The following is a 17,393-nucleotide window of genomic DNA, read 5'->3' as shown; positions in this document are numbered from 1 at the left end:
ATTAGGGGTGTGTCTGTGGAAACACTGGTTTCCCAAGTAGCTCAGTGGTAAAGAATCTGCCTGACAAGTAGGAGACTTGGGTTTGATCCCTGAGTCAAGAAGATCCCCTGGAGGAAGAAATGGCAACTCAATCCAGTATTCTTGCCTGGGAAATCCCATGGACAATGGAGCCTGGTAGGCTACAGTCCATGGGGACCCAAACGGTCAGACGCAACTTAGTGACTAAACAACATCAACTGGGAAACACCAGTAGCCCTCACAGGGAACACCCATTACCCTGGAGAACTCACCTTGATCTGACCCCCAGCTTCACCCAGGATGTGGATGTTCCCACTGTGAGGCAAGCAGCCATCTCTAAGATTTATAAAAACAAGATTCATAAAACTGAGCTATAAAACCCTGCAGCTGATAGACTAACTCTCAATGAGAAATAGACTATCACCACAACGAAAATGCAGGAATCCCTGCAGCCAGCCCTTTCCTCCCCTCATAGACAGACTCACTTGATCTGTGAGGCCAAATAATGCTTAGAAGGAACAGAAACTGAAAATGGGACTGGGAGAAATCAAATATTCAAAATCAGCAGACAACAAGAGTCAAGCACATCCCTCCTAGTTCTCAAAAGAGCAACTTTACCGTTGCCAATTCTTAGCAGGATGTCTCGGTACCATTCTGGGTTCTGACAATGCAGGATGAATTATTGGAATCTAATAATGTGTAGTTTTCAAACTGACAAATTAGAGGATTTAAACAGCCTGATTAGACTAAGTAGCATCTTCAAGATCTAAAAGGATGTGGAAATGATAGTGGATGGTACAGCAGCTGCAGAAAACTACACCCTGATTCTGGAGCTCTTTGTAGGTTCTCAGTAACCTTCTTGTTCAGTAAATAACTGTTCCTAGAAAGCAGAGCAGGTGGGAAGGAAAGAAGGCAGGCCCTTAATTGCTTGGCAGGAAGATTCACAGGGAATTGGCGGAGATACAGGCTTTAAACAGAATTAAGTCTAATATGTAGGGACAGCTTCTTAGGAGAGGGGAGTGTGAGTATTGAAGATAAATAGGGAGGGTTATGTGCTGACATCAGGTGCAGAATGCCTGGGAACTAGAAGACAAGGAAGGGAGAAGGTATGACAGTTATTACTGTTTACTAGCTACTGGTTATTCCTGCTAAAAAAGACATCCATCGTTCCTGCCGGGCATGCAGTCCTAATAAGAACACCCTAGGGATTTCCCTGGTGGTCCAGCAGTTAAGACTCCACACTCCCAATACAGAGGTCGTGGGTTCAATCCCTGGTCAGGGAATTAGATCCTACATACCACAACTAAGACCTGGAGCAACCAAATAAATAAAAATAGATAGCTATCTTTAAAAAACAGCACCCTAATTTCCTGAGGACCACCTGTTTCCTGCTCACAGTCTGTAGCTTAAGAGGAATGGACTACCCACCAGAGCATATGACCCAGGTCAGGCCGACCAGCACCCAGTACCTCTTGGCTAATGACATTGACTGGACGATGGAATTGTGGCTCACACAAAACCAGTGAGACTTTTCCTGGTAGAGTTGCCAAAGAAATAGGATGGGAATCTGTAAAGCTACTTATACCCATGGAGAAAAAGAACCTACCTGAGAATGGCACCAAAATGGAATAAGCCTGAGAGCTGGAGAAAGTGTGGTGACATCCAGTGACATCATTTGATCCCCGGGCTAAAGCCCGGAGCCAGCCAAGTCCTGTACTGTCCAATATGAGACAACCGATTCTCTTTTTTGTTTTTTTAATTGGGGTATAGTAGGCAAAAGCTAATAGAGTTTTGCCAAGAGAATGCACTGGTCATAGCAAACACCCTATTCCAACAACAAAAGAGAAGACTACACATGGACATCACCAGATGGCCAACACTGAAATCAGATTGATTATATTCTTTGCAGCCAAAGATGGAGAAGCTCTATACAGTCAGCAAAAACAAGACCGGGAGCTGACCATGGCTCAGATCATGAACTCCTTACTGCCAAATTCAAACTTAAATTGAAGAAAGTGGGGAAAACCACTAGACCATTCAGGTATGACCTAAATCAAATCCCTTATGACTATACAGTGGAAGTGAGAAATAGATTTAAGGGACTAGATCTGATAGAGTACCTGATGAACTGTGGACAGAGGTTTGTGACATTGTACAGGAGACAGGGATCAAGACCATCCCCAAGAAAAATGCAAAAAAGCAAAATGGCTGTCTGAGGAGGCCTTACAAATAGCTGAGAAAAGAAGAGAAGCCAAAAGCAAAGGAGAAAAGGAAAGATATACCCATTTGAATGCAGAGTTCCAAAGAATAGCAAGGAGAGATAAGAGAGACTTCCTCAGTGATCAATGCAAAGAAATAGAGGAAAACAATAGAACGGGAAAGACTAGAGATCTCTTCAAGAAAATTAGAGATACCAAGGGAATATTTCATGCAAAGATGGGTTCAATAAAGGACAGAAATGGTATGGACCTAACAGAAGCAGAAAATATTAAGAAGAGGTGGCAAGACTACACAGAAGAACTATACAAAAAAGATCATGACCCAGATAATCATGATGGTGTGATCACTCACCTCTAGCCAGACATCCTGGAATGTGAAGTCAAGTGGGCCTTAGGAAGCATCACTACAAACAAAGCTAGTGGAGGTGATGGAATTCCAGTTGAGCTCTTTTAAATCCTAAAATATCATGTTGTGAAAGTGCTGCTTTCAATATGTCAGCAAATTTGGAAAACTCAGCAGTGGCCACAGGACTGGAAAAGGTCAGTTTTCATTCCAATCCCAAAGAAAGGCAATGACAAAGAATGCTCAAACTACCACACAATTGCACTCATCTCACACAGTTCTCCAAGCCAGGCTTCAGCAATATGTGAACCATGAACTTCCAGATGTTCAAGCTGGTTTTAGAAAAGGCACAGGAACCAGAGATCAAATTGCCAACATCTGCTGGATCATTGAAAAAGCAAGAGAGTTCCAGAAAAACATCTATTTCTGCTTTATTAACTATGCCAAAGCCTTTGACTGTGAGGATCACAATAAACTGTGGAAAATTCTTCAAGAGATGGGAATACCAGACCACCTGACCTGCCTCTTGAGAAACCTGTATGCAGGTCAGAAGCAACAGTTAGAACTGGACATGGAATAACAGACTGGTTCCAAATAGGAAAAGGGGTACTTCAAGGCTGTATATTGTCACCTTGTTTATTTAACTTATATGCAGAGTACATCATGAGAAACACTGGGCTGGATGAAGCACAAGCTGGAATCAAGATTGCTGGGAGAAAAACCAATAACCTTAGGTATGCAGATGACACCACCGTTATGGCAGAAAGTGAAGAACTAAAAAGCCTCTTGATGAAAGTGAAAGAAGAGAGTAAAAAAGTTGGCTTAAAGCTCAACATTCAGAAAACTAAGATCATGGCATCCGGTCCCATCACTTCATGGCAAATAGATGGGGAAACAGTGGCTGACTTTATTTTGGGGGGCTCCACAATCACTGCAGATGATGATTGCAGCCATGAAATTAAAAGATGCTTACTCCTTGGAAGGAAAGTTCTGACCAACCTAGACAGCATACTAAAAAGCAGAGACATTACTTTGTCAACAAAGGTCTGTCTAGTCAAAACTTTGGTTTTTCCAGTAGTCATGTATGGATGTGAGAGTTGGACTATAAAGAAAGCTGAGCACTGAAGAATTGATGCTTTTGAACTGTGGTGTTGGAGAAGACTCTTGAGAGTCCCTTGGACTGCAAGGAGATCCAACCAGTCCATTCTAATGGAGATCAGTCCTGGGTGTTCATTGGAAGGACTGATGTTGAAGCTGAAACTCCAATACTTTGGCTACCTGATGCGAAGAGCTGACATATTTGAAAAGACCCTGATGCTGGGAAAGATTGAGGGCAGGAGGAGAAGAGAACGACACAGGATGAGATGGCTGGATGACATCACCAACTCAATGGATGTGAGTTTGGGTGAACTCGGGAAGTTGGTGATGGACAGGGAGGCCTGGCGTGCTGCAGTTCATGGGGTCTCAAAGAGTCGGACACGACTGAGCGACTGAACTGAACTGAACTGAACTGATATCTGCTTTACAATATTGTTAGTTTCTGCTGTACAAAAACATGAATCAGCTATATATATACATATATCCCCTTCTTCTGGGACCTCCCTCCTTCATGCTCCCCACCCCATCCCACCCCTCTAGGTCATCACAGAGTTATCACAGAGCATCAAGCTGAGCTCCCTCTGCTATACAGTAGGTTCCCACTAGCTATCTATTAATATTTACACATGATAGCATATATATGGGATAAGGCAATAGCAACCCACTCGAGTACTCTTGCCTGGAAAATCCCATGGATGGAGGAGCCTGGTGGGCTGCCATCTATGGGGTCGCACAGAGTCAGACACGACTGAAGCGACTTAGCAGCAGTAGCAGCAGCATATATATGTCAACCCTAGTTTCAGCACGTGGGCTTAGTTGCCGCATGACATGTGGGATCTTAGTTCTCCAACGGAGATTGAACCTGCACTCCCTCCATTGAAAGGTGGAGTCAACCACTGGACCACCAGGGAAGTCCTGACATAATGTGTTTTTTTTTTTAACACACACACACAAACTGCATCAAATGAACAACCCCCAGATAGAAATACAGATGACTTCCTAGGAGTTGAGCAGAGTTCTAATCCAAAGCTGTCTAGCCTTTCCCCACTTCCTCTTGTCTTTATGATATATCTGTAGCCCCACTCTTTTCCCTGCAAGTCTACATGCCGACCCAGAGTAATGATAAATCAGGTTACGTGGCTCATGCAATAAAACAGGACACTTGACAACAGAGATACCATGGTGACCCAAATGACCTGTCCCCATGGAGCCACAAGTCTAGTGGGGACACATGTTAGAGCATCACAAATGTCAGAGTATGATGATCCTGAGAAAGAGGATCAGGGAGGTGGGAGGCCCCTGAGACCTGAGGGAGGAGCAGAGGTAAGATAGAAGGAGAAGCACAGGAAGGGGCCTTCACCTCTTCTTTCTTCGGGTCTGCCTTCCCCCTCCCCCTCCCCCTCCCCATGCCTTTTCCCCTCCCTCTGCCTCATCTCTTCCTCAGACCCCTTAAGGATCTTCTGCCAGACTGCTTATCCCCCAGGCCATTTCTGCATTCTCTCTGCCCTAGGAGGGAATTCTAAGTGTTCATTTTTGTAGTATTAACAAAATACTTTTTATAATGCTGCTGCTGCTAAATCGCTTCATTCGTGTCTGACTCTGTGCGACCCCAGAGACAGCAGCCCACCAGGCTCCCCCGTCCCTGGGATTCTCCAGGCAAGAACACTGGAGTGGGTTGCTATTTCCTTCTCCAATGCATGAAAGTGAAAAGTGAAAGTGAAGTCGTTCAGTCGTGTCCGACTCCTAGTGACCCCATGGACTGCAGCCTACCAGGCTCCTCCATCCATGGAGTTTTCCAGGCAAGAGTACTGGAGTGGGGTGCCATTGCCTTCTCTGTTTATAATGCTACTGGATTTCAAAGAAAAGCATGCACCCTAGGGTCTGAGCAGTTTTGCTGGTAAAATACTATCCTCTAGGCCTTTTCACTTTCATGCATTGGAGAAGGAAATGGCAACCCACTCCAGTGTTCTTGCCTGGAGAATCCCAGGGATGGGGGAGCCTGCTGCGCTGCTGTCTCTGGGGTCGCACAGAGTCGGACACGACTGAAGCGACTTAGCAGCAGCAGCAGCAGCAGCAGCAGGCCTTTAATAAGAGTCTAGTGTTTAAAGACACAAGACCAGGGACTTTTCTGAGAGCCCAGTGGCTAAGACTGCACTCTCGATGCAGGAGGCCCGGGTTCCATCCCACACGCCGTAACTAAGAGTTTGCATGCTGCAACTAAGACCAGGTGCAGCCAAATAAATATTTTAAAAGACTGAAAACAGCTAAAAATATACTTTCTGTTTCTTTAAAAAATAAAGACACAAGGTCAGGGGTACCTAGTCCTTTCCTCGAAAACTTGCCCCTGGTGACTCTGAGGCACAAAAGTCGACACAGGAAGAATAATGAAAGGTCTGGAAGCTTCTGAAATGCACAGGAGATGTCAAAAAGTGTGAACTCTGAGCACAGGGCCTGTTGTCCCTTATTTATCCTCAGATATTCCAAATGTTTCCCCTATTTACCCACAGAAAATAAAACGAGTGAACTGGATCACATGCTTTCATTTCAAACATCTATTCCTTCTAAGCCTCCACTGAGGGCAGGAGGAGAACGAGGTGACAGAGAATGAGATGTTTGGATGGCATGCATTGGAGCAAACTCCAGGAGATAGAATGAAGGACAGGGAGGCCTGGCATGCTGCAGTCCATGGGGTTGCAAAGAATCAGACACGACTGAGAGCCTGAACAACAAAAGCCTCCAGATGATACCATTAACAAGAAAAGTGAATTCAAATTCAGTAAAGGGCAAGGGCTTAACACCATGGAGGAGCTCCAACTAGAATGAAGAATCAAGCTTTAAAATCACAAGTAGGACTTTTCATAGATTTTAATGCATGTATATACATCAAGTTCAAAAACTATCTCGCTGTCTTTCACAGTGACTGGAAAGAATAGTTAATGAAGTCATCGATGGCCATTGTCGTTACTAGTAACAGAATCAAAAGTGCACAGAAACACTATTTTTTTTAAAATTGATAGAAATAAAAATGGATGAGAAATACACTCAGGGGAACTGGGTTAAATAGTTCCACTTAGTACACAAAAATGGCCCAGCAGCCAGGGAGAACAAGACCCCTTCCTCCTCCCTAAAAGAGGGGCTCTTGGGCTCCAGATCTGTTACATTTAGATTTCAATATGGTTGCTTTCTCTCTTTCCCATATTTGTCCTGTTATCTGAAAAATATCTCATAGAAGAGGATGGTGATGCCAGCCATGTCCTGGATTCAGTCTGCCTCCATGCAGCCCTCCTGGTCCTTCTCGCTTTGCCCTCAGCCTTACAAGAAACAAAGAAAGCTGGTTATGGAACCTTCCCAGGTTCACACAGTGACTCCCAGCCAGGGGTAGAAAATGTGTCCAAATGCCTTAGTCTGTGCTGGGATGGAGATGAGAGCATAGAGTAACCAACACATCCCCAGAGAACCCACAGTTACAGAGGGGAGTGGGTCTAGTCCCCTGGTGGGTTGGGAGGGAAAAAAATAGTTGCAAACCACTGGTTTAAGATTGGAAATAGCTCAGTTGGAATTCCGTTATCTCCACTAGCTTTGTTCGTAGTGATGCTTCCTGAGGCCCACATGACTCCACACTCCAGGATGTCTGGCTCTAGGTGAGTGACCATACCATCATGGTTATCTGGGTCATTAAGACCTTCAGTTCTTCTTTTGCTTCTGTTAGGTCCTTGCCATTTAATGTTATCGATGTACTTGAATTTTGAGCTTCTCCTGGGCAGGAGTAAAGTGGCTCATAATTCAGTTTCTACTTTGTCAGGCATATGGGAGGCACCTGGTGAAAAACACTGATGGAAAGAATGTACACTGAGCCTGGAGCCACCACACTAAAGGGAACCGATAAGATGGGCATTTTGAAAATCAAGCCCTAAGAACGCCAGGGTAGAAACAGGAACCCTCCTGCAGGGCTCGGGGCTGCAGAACTTGGTGAGGAGCCAAGCCTGCCACTCAAGAAAGCTTGGGTCTCCACTCAGAGGGCAGAGTCACAGAGCGGGCGAAGAAGAAGCCCCTCCACTTTGTGTCCATAAAAGTCGCCTGCTGAGGAAGCCTGGCCAGGGAGAGTCTGTGTCCTGTCACCTGTCCCAGAATGAGGATGGATCTGTCAGAGGAATGATCCAGAAGAGATGTGGGGAGATATGGGACCCCATTCAGTCAGCCGAGCAGGACCTGTGAGTCTGAGAGCCAGTGATTCTTGGCCCTCTCAGACCCCCTGCCTCGTCTTAAAACCAAATACTTTCTAACACAACACTGCAAATCAACTATACTTCAATTAAATAAATATTTTCATTTGCTCTTCTTGATTCTGAATTGAGATTCATAGACAATATGATTGTCTCTATAATCTTAACAATCAATATCATACCTTAACTATAACAAACAAGAAGTGAAAAGCAACGTATAATAAAATAATATGTATTCCTACATGAATATTCAGGAATGATTGCACTAGAAGACAAAATAGCTCCCGCAGACCTCCCAAATAACCCCTCGGGTTGATACTGCTCCACTGGGACCCCTGCTCTAGCCCAAGAGGAGCCCCCAAGTCTCTGAGCTCCCCGGCCAGTCAGCTGGCAGCCCTCACTTTCCAGTAACTCACCCTCTGGCTGCAAGAGAAGAAGCTGAAGGCGGGAACCAGAGCAGCCCTTTCTTGCTCCACTGCTGTCTCATGGGGCACCTGTAGGGACCAACACCGGAGGTGGAGGAGCTCCAGCAGTGCTGAGGCCTTCCAGAGTCCCCAGTTACACATCAGTACCCCCAACGCCATCCTCTGCCTACAGCTGCCAGCTTCCTGCCCAGTGATGCTACAGAAAAGGGAGCCCAAGAGGGTCAGCAGGAGGAGGAAGTTTCTGGCAGATGGACTTCCTCAAAAATCCCAGGCAGCACTGCTGGGTAAGTTCAGGTTTCTTTAGCTCTTTCACCTGGGCTCTCCCGATGCTGTTTCTTCATCTGTCTGGTCTCTACTTTAGCAACGGTGTCTAACTGCACGATAATGCCTCAGACCCCCCATTTTGCCTACAGGAATCCTCCAGCCTGCTCATTTAAAAGCCCAGAGATGAGACGAGGCTGCACAGTGAGAGCTCAGTGTGGCAGTGTGACGCAGTGGACAAAGTGGCCCTGGATTCAAATCCTGACTCTGCAGTCTACCTAGCAGCAGTCTGAACCTAAGTTATTTAGGTTCTCTGCACTTCCAGTTCACCAGTGGTAAAATGAGAAGAAAACCTACTTTGCTGAGTTATATTAAGCATTAAGCAGAATCAATTAAAAAAAAGAAAAAAAAAAACCACCCAGCCCAGAAACATAAAATGGGTTCTCCTGCTCTCAATTATCAGGAAGGCAGCTGAGAGTGGCAAGAAAAATAGGGTTCATGGAACCCCAGAGAACTAGCTTCAAGTCTAGATCCTTGACTGCAGACGGTACATCATCTAAGATGGAAATAATGACCGCTCGTTGGGAGAAGGGACATGCATGCCCTGGGGAGCTCTGCACTGGTCAGTCTCATGCCCTCCGTGAACCCTGTGGCGTCACTGTCGCCTTCACCTCATTGCTCTTGACTGAGAAGCATTCCAGGTCTTCCAGAGGAAAACCAGCTGGAGTGTTTACTATGCAGTCTGCTGTTTCGTCCACTTTCCCTGCGATCACTGTACTGCGATTACTGAGGGTAAGGGGACCACCGCCTTCCTCCTTGAAAGCGGTATCATGTGTCCTAGGGAGATAATGCAGTCTCAGTTTAAAGCAGGAGTTAAAATTGAGCAGGAGGAAAACTTCTCAGCAGAGGCATCTTATCTATAGAATCATAACCCCTCCAGAGCATTCTTTATGAGACAGTTATCTGCAAGGGTTTGGCCCGTTTGTGCCTGGAGATGGGAGAAGGGGGTCTGGTGATCTCAAATGCTCTTGGCAGGGCCAAGCATCCATGGGTCCTTCTGAGATGGAGGTTCAGGGATGCTAGGGAGGTTCCGCGGGGACATACCAGCTCCCCAGCTGCCCGGTACAGCGAGCTGAGTGGGCGGTACAGGAAACTGAGACAGGTGGCTGTGTAGAGGTCGGCGTAGTGCATCAGCTGGCTGGAGAAGAGTGTCTGGTGGAAACCACACCGGAACCAGGCTGCCCATCACACTGTAGCACAGGTCCAGCTCCCGGCTGACTCTCTGGCAGAGGGGCAGCTCACTGATTCGAGATCCCATTCCCACCCCCACCCCCACGCACAGGACCTGCATCACCCACAAGCAAGCCTGTCTGCCAGGGTCAGGCCCAGCTCTGCCCTCCTGGGAAACAGTCCCCTAAAGACATTGAGGCCCTCGCCCACCGCAGGGAAGGAAGGAGCTGCCATGGCGCTCAGCCAGCCCGGGCTTTGGGAGGTGGGGCGACTCTCTCTCCTTGACCCCAGGTCCCACTCCCTGTTTTCCTGCCTGGTCCTGGAGAGCGACCAGCCTGCTCTACACTCTCAGCGTCACTTACTTTCTGGTAAGACCCACACACCCAGGCCCACTCCTGCCCCACCCCACTAGCAGGCCCCTACCTCATTACAGGCCCTGCTTTCAGAATCTAGAAAAGCATTCATTCCCTCGTAGTTCAGTGGTTAAAAATCTGCCTGCCAGTGCAGGGGACACGGGCTCCATCCCTGCTCCAGGAAGGTCCCACATGCCTCGGGGACAACTAAGCCTGTGCACCACAACTACTGAGCCTGTGCTCCGTGACAAGAGAAGCCACCACAGTAAGAAGCCCACATGCCACAACTAGAGAAAGTCCATGCACAACAGTGAAGACCCAGGTCAAAAACAAACAAATAGTTTTTTTTTTTTTAAAGAAAAGTGGTCCAATATTACTCCCAGAGTGACCAAGGATGTCTTTGTTACCCTCTCTGTGCCTCAGTTCCCCCATCTATAAAATAAGGGTGACGATCCCTGTCCAGTCCCCCTCGAGGGGATGTGGGAGGATCACATGGCATGAAAGCACTGAATTCCCCACAAGAGGTTCAGCCAAGATCCTACACTATTGGTCCCCACTGGGCCTGGGAAGGTCAAGTGGCCTGAACCCCTGTGGGATTCTTCCACCTCTGGTGACTGGTCAGGAATGACACTAGGGAACGTGTCCTTTCCTTACCCAGACACACCAGCGCATCCACCCTAAATCCAAAAGGTCTTCTCAGGCCCTTTGCCTGGCTGACCCCAGACATGAGCCAGGCAGTCGGTCACTTGAGGACCCAATGCAGGAGGCAGGCAGTTCTCAAGGTTAATGGTGGAGATGGAAGGACCTCAAGCCTTCAAGAGCACACGGCTGTCATTCAGCACGAGGGCCAGCAGAGGGCACAGGCTAACAAGGCCCAGTGGCACTCCTGGAGACTGCGGGAGTCATAATAGGGCTCTGGAGACCTGGGAAAGAGCTAATCCAGGCAGGCAACCTGGAGTCACATGCCTCACCCACCGCCCCGCCAGGCCCATCCCCTCCTCCTCAGCACCCTGCTCTTACCTGAAACTCCCTCTTGGTGGAGTTGATGAGTTGCAGGCCGTAACTGCTGCCATCTGTGTGCCTGGTGCAAAAATGGCCACTTGACCCAGGAGGAGAGGAGCTGGGGGCCCCGGAGTCTCCGGGTACAACCTCCCCAGATGCCATGGGGTGGGAGGCACTCTGCGGGCACCCAGTGGGGGCGCTGAGCTGGGTGTGTGCCCACGTGTGACAGGGTCAGTGGTTCAGGAGGAAGGGCCTAGCGGTCAGTGTGAGCATCTCAAGGGGGTCAGAGTCCAGTTTAATAGGGAAGCCCAGTCTGAAACAGATCGTGATTTCCTGAGCAACCTGGCGTGGACCCTGCTGCCAGGCGTGGACATGGACCACCACCCTCCATCCTGCTCCCCTCCTGGGGTAGGGGTCACAGGTCAGGGCTCTCACTGGTACAGGTCCGCTAGATGCACATCCAGCCTCTTCAGCATCTCCATTCGCTCTGAAAAGCAGACAGGTGACAGGGGGCATGACAGCCCTGCCCACTTTGTCCTGGGCCTAGCTCAGCTGGTGAGGTCAGGGTGGAAAGATCACTGGAGTCTAACCCCACTCCCCTGCCCCGGGCCCAGCTGTGTGCATAACATCCTTGCCCCTCTCCTTACATTGAGGGAGACTCCGCCCAGGGCAGAGCAGGGAGAGCCCTGTGGGACAGATGCCTTCAGGCTGTGTGACTTTGGGCAAGACACTTAACCTCTCTGGGTCTCTGTTTCCTCATGAATAAATAGATCCACTCTCATAAACCACAGAGCAGACAGTATGATCATGGTCACTACTGACCCCACATGGGAGAGAGGAGATAATGACCATGGTGCAGGCTTTAGCATCACTGGCCAGTGCCCCCTGCTGGTCTGCCCCCTACAACTCACCCTTCTCTTGGGCCCAGATGCCCAGCTCCCAGGACAGCTCAGGAACCACCAGACAAGTCCGCCAGCCCTGCGGCTTCTTGGACTTGAGGATGTCCCCAAAGATGTGATCCCCAGTGTATAGGATGTCCTTCCCCCGCACCTCAAGCAGCTCACATACCACATCCAATGACCCTGCCGGACCAGGGGAGGACAGGCCCACTCACAGTCCTTCCTGTCCTAGCGAGCAGGCTGGGGACAGGGGCTCCTAGTCCCATCCTGGTGGGCAGGCCTGGGATGTGGGCTTCTAGTTGAAGGTGGGTTGCTAAGGAGGAATGGGAGGGAGGGAGGGAGAAGGGGGAGCTGGTACCTCCAGAGTAGACAGCACAGTGCTGGTGGGGGCTGGTGTAGGTACCAACACAGAGCTTGCCCGTGTCCTGGAGGGGGCAGAGGGGTGCCCTGGTCAGAGACAGTGGGGGGTTGGGACTAGCAGGAGTAGCTATGGGGTAAGGAGAGAAGGGGGCCACAGGGCCCTGAAGGAGTCCCCTCCCTGGATCCCTGCCTCCAGGGACAGACAGACAGCAGAGCAGCCACCACCAAGGGCAGGTCAAGCCTGAGAGGCGGGCTCCCTCCCCACAGTGCAGTCCATGGGTCACGGAGGACAGGCCTCGACCCCTGCATTACTGTGTTGACCTGTCTCAGCACTGTGGCCTCCACGAAGAAGTGGGGCTTCTGTGTGTCCACCACGATCAGATCAAATAAGACCTCCAGGGCCTGGCTGCAGCCTGCAGGTGGGAGGACGAGACGTGGCGGGCCACATGGAGAGGCACATGCCAACACACGCGCTCAGCCTGGAAAATCTGATTCAGGCTCTCAGCCAGGTCCTCACCCACAGCTGTCCCACCCACACCTGACCGGGATGCCTGGCTCTGGACCGGTGAAAACTCGCCAGCTCCCCATCTCAGCCCTGGCCTCTCAGCTAGATGGGACATCCCGAGGCTCAGGAACCGGGGCCTCTGACCATCCAACATCCCCAGCCATGCTGGCAGGAAGTGCTCCAAAGCTATTAGCAGAGGCCAGCGTTGGATGTCGAGTGGGCTGTGTCAGCCCCTGGAGTCCCTCATAGCACAGAGTCAGAGACCCAGGGACACAGGACGAGAGCACAGGTTCCTTCCCACCCCACCCCCAAGCTGGAGCCCTGCTTACCCATTAGCCAGCTGGGTCCCCACAAGGTATGTCGCACTCCCTGCCCCCAGGCCTGCCAAAGCCACTTCTCACCCCCTCCCTCACCCGCTTCTGCCCCATCCAGCCCGTCCCCAAATATCTAGTCACTTTTCCAAGGTCTCTCCACCCCTCCAGGCTCCTCCCATAGCCTGGCTGAAGTCACCAGTCTCCACCCACTGGGGAAGTTCCAGCACCCACTGGGGAGGTTCCGACGGGCCCACTCAGGTGAAACAATCCTTCCCATACCCTTGGTTCCTCCTGGAGGAGAGAACTGGACATGGGAGGGACCTGCAGCAAGGTGGCCTGGTCTCCCTGCCCTAGACACAGCCTCCACCAGCCAGGCCCATGGCACTCACCTCACCAGCACCTAACAGGTAGGTCATGATGGCCTGGCAAGGACAAGGCAGGAGTTAGGGCACCTAGCTGGGTCAGACCAGGGGCAGCCAAGGCCCTCAGCCCACAGGACACACCGGGCACCACAGGAGCAAGATGGAGGGGAAATGGATAATTTCACAGAGACCCTAGGCTTCCCTGGTGGCTCGGGGTAAAGAATCTGCCTGCAGTGCAGGAGAGGCAGGTTTGATCTCTGGGTCAGGAAGATCCCCTGGAGAAGGAAATGGCAACCCACTCCAGTGTTCTTACCTGGGAAATCCTGTGGACAGAGAAGCCTGGCTACAGTCCACGGGGTCACAAAGAGTCAGACACAGACAGTGACTAACATTTCACTGAGACCTTAAAAGGTCAAGAAATGGAACCCAAGATACCAACCAGGCAGTGAGGGTTTCATCCCCACTGTTTCTGCAGAGCCTCAGTTTCCCCAGAGCCAGAAAAGAAAGTTCTCTGGCCCAGAGGCTGAGCTCCGCCCCTCCACCCACCTCCATTTACACACTCACATCTGTGTAGTTGTAGCTGCTGTTGGTGGCCAGGAACACTTTTCCCACCTCCTTCATCTTGTCCAGAAGGACGAGGATTCATGCCTGGGGCAGAGAGAGGAGCCACCTCCAGCAGTGGGGCCTCCCCGGAGCTGCCCTGGGAGCCTGTTCTCAGGTTTCAGCCCCATGGCTGGGCAGGGGGCCCCAGGTCAGGCAGGAAGGCAAGGAACAAGGCCAGGGTGCAGAGCTCTGTCTACATCTTGAAGAAAGAGCCAGGGAAAGGAGGAGCAGCCCCACCGCCCTGGGAGAGGGGGGGACAAGGTTTAGTCATGACCCTAGTCTAGGGCCACTCACATCCTTCTCCAGAATTTCTCTAAGTCCTCCAAGGTCTTCTCCTTGAGACAGCCCTGCAGGAGGGAGCAGAGCTGTGAGTTCACGTGCTCATATGTGTATGTGTGTATGTGCACACAGGCATGCGTGCACACGCATACATCCAAGATGGAGGAACACAGACCACCATCCTCAACCGGAAGCAGAGTGAAACCTTATGGAGTCTGGGGACCTGGGTGTGGCCTGGGGTCCTGGGACATTCACCAAAAGGTGGACATAATCCATGGCATCTATCACATCCTGGAAGAGGCTTCAGAAGGACATGAAGAGGTTCCCGTGCTGATAGCCTGTGTCACAGCTGAGTCAAGCCAAGAGGGAGGCTGATATGGGCCCCTGAGGTGACCACCGCCCTGGAGCCCTACCAGCAGGACTCCTTCCATCCACAGTGAGCAGGACACCAGCCCTCTTGGGAGGGGTGTCACCCTGTGCTGAGGGTCATCCCTTGGGGCTATCAGTTATAGAGTTGAGGGCGCCCACATCTAAGGCCTTCCCACTGAGTTCTTGAAGCCCTTGTTGAAGGGGTTCCTCAGGAGGAGCCGCTGCCTCTTGCTGGAGCCCCCATTTCAGGGCTTGGCCCCTAAGGGGAGCGCTATCCTGCTGGGTCACCCAGGGCGGGGCGAGGGGAGGGGCACAGAATGCACTTGATGTAGTGGGAGCAGCCAGAGAAGTCTACCAGGCAGGCATACAGGTAGGTTTCTGGGGGTGGGGAGAGCAGTCAGTCTCTGGTCCAAGGATCCAGGCCAGAGCCGAGACTACCTCACCATCAGCCCTCACCCCATCAGCCCTCACCAGGCAGGTTGAAGAGCATGTTGAGGTTGTGAAACCGCTGCAGGTCATCCCTCTGAATGAACTTGCTGAGGTAGAAGCCCCAGACCTCCGCCCTGGGGAAGAAGTGAGCACTGTGCCATGATGCCACCTCCTCCACAGTGCCCACCAGTGGTCGGCCAGGCTCTGCCACTCCTTCGCGCCTCTCCCCATCTTCCTGTCCCTCTTTCTCCAGGTGGCACTGCCAAGCCCCTGCTGTGTGCTTGACTCACCCCTCAGCCCCAACGTCTTTCCTGCACCATCCTTGCCCCCCAGCCAGTGCCTTATTCTGAGAGGGAGGATAAGCCATGGGTGCCCAGCAGCATGTTCCTGTGGGCATCCACCTTCAGCAGGTTTCCGTAGAGCACGTTGAACACCAGCCCCGTGGGTGAGGGCACAGAGGCTGTGAATGGGGTGCCAGGGCCGGGACTCGGCTCAGCATCCCGCCCTCTGGGCTCTGCTCACCTGGTGGGGAAGGTGGGATCATAGGTATAGTGCAGGATCTCGTGCGGGTACCCTATGCACACCAGGCGCTCCAGCAGCAACTTGAAGGCGAGTGTCTCATAAGCTGGGGAATTGTAAACTGCAGGCCGAGCAGACCCAAGGCCGTTGGTGCCCATTCCCCAGCTGGCACCCCTGGCCCCCAATTCCTCACTCCCCCACCCCCCATCCCTCCCCCTCTCCGCTACCAGCCAGAATGTAGTCCATGTCAAAGCCGCAGCCAATCTTCCCCATCACCAGGCTGCAGTTGACAAAAATCCTGGAAAGGGGAGGATGTCCCCAAACTCCAAGGGCCAGGGCTTCCCTGGGCCTGTGTGTGTCTGAGCACATGTGCGTATCTGAACACGAGTGCCAGCGTGTGCAGGGCTCCTCTCACCGTGGGAGTGTGCTGGGGGCATCCCCAAGAACAAGGATGTGCCCTGATCAGTGGGGGTGTCACTTTCCTGATCGAGGTCACTGTGTCCAAGCTCAGAGATGTTATGTTTGTCCCAGGTGGGCAGCACAAAGCACCATGTCTGGGGGTGGGGGAGGGGGATAGCCCCTCCCCCCACTGAGCGTACACAGTCAGTTTTCCATGTGGTCAGCCACTGCCCACCTACAAGGGGATGTTCCCTTTTGAGAGCAGGGGCTTGCCTGTGTTTTGAGTGTCATCATCTCTGTGTACTTGAAGGAGTCAGTCCCGGGGCTGCTATGTTGTGTGGGGTATGTCAGGAAATGGGGTGTTTATCATGATCCCCTCCCCTCCCCCATTCATCTCACCATTGATGCCAGTCCGGCTCCAGGGCCTGCGGCTCCCCTCTGGGCTCCCTTAGCTCTCCCCCGTCCACACTGGCCATCGCCACCAGGAGTGAGAAGGCAGTGGTTCCTTCTCCAGTCACCTGCCCACTATCAGTGGTGTCCAGCAGCTCCCCTCTCCCTCAAACCTTCAGACACCACTGCTGACCCTGCTGGCCCCACCCTGGGCCCCCATCTCCTCCTCATTTGAGGGTGGAGTCAGCCAGGACAGTCTCTGGTGTCCCTTCTGTTCTTTAAGTGCATGTGCCTGGGTGCTCAGTTGTGTCCAACTGAGACTCCAGGGACTGCAGCCCTCCAGGCTCCTCTGTCCATGGGATTTTCCAGGCAAGAATACTGGAATGGGTTGCCATTTCCTCCTTCAGGGGATTTTCCCAACTCAGGGATCGAACCCACATCTCTTGTATCTTTTGCATTGGCAGACTAGTTCTTTACCAGCTGAGCCATCAGGGAAGCCCCTGTTTTTTAAGAGAGAAAGCAGTAATAATCAAGGAAGAACAATTCATCTATATTGTACTATCTTCACTTCTTGAATTTATGCATCCAAGGACCACAACGACCTAGAATGTAGCAGAGAACTCAGACTGCAACAAACATAGGGTTGCAAAAGCAGGAGACTCACGTGCTTTAAAAATAAAAGACTGTCCCATGACAGAGGGTACCAGAGATAAGCATTTTAAGAGCTTTGAGGTACTGTTCTGAGAATATATCTTTCTGTTCCTGAGTAATGTGGTCCACTGTTAGAAGACTT

General features: G+C 51.0%; 1 protein-coding gene across 1 annotated transcript; it reads right to left on the bottom strand.

Annotated features, from left to right (window-relative positions):
* Positions 1–8,252: 8,252 nt before the first annotated feature.
* NT5DC4 (5'-nucleotidase domain containing 4) lies at positions 8,253–16,686 on the bottom strand. Its single transcript, XM_070799825.1, is given in 17 exon segments — positions 8,253–8,395; positions 11,191–11,251; positions 11,608–11,659; positions 12,084–12,254; positions 12,430–12,496; positions 12,744–12,817; positions 12,820–12,844; positions 13,640–13,672; positions 14,177–14,297; positions 14,510–14,562; positions 14,750–14,843; positions 15,187–15,241; positions 15,335–15,426; positions 15,638–15,733; positions 15,815–15,932; positions 16,039–16,109; positions 16,610–16,686. Coding segments are annotated over 17 exon segments (1,371 nt in total). The 3' UTR covers positions 8,253–8,284.
* Between the last annotated feature and the right edge of the window lie 707 nt (positions 16,687–17,393).

Source organism: Bos indicus, chromosome 11, assembly GCF_029378745.1.
Source record: "Bos indicus isolate NIAB-ARS_2022 breed Sahiwal x Tharparkar chromosome 11, NIAB-ARS_B.indTharparkar_mat_pri_1.0, whole genome shotgun sequence".
Classification (NCBI taxonomy): Eukaryota; Metazoa; Chordata; class Mammalia; order Artiodactyla; family Bovidae; genus Bos; species Bos indicus.
This window is presented reverse-complemented; position numbering and strand designations above follow the sequence as displayed.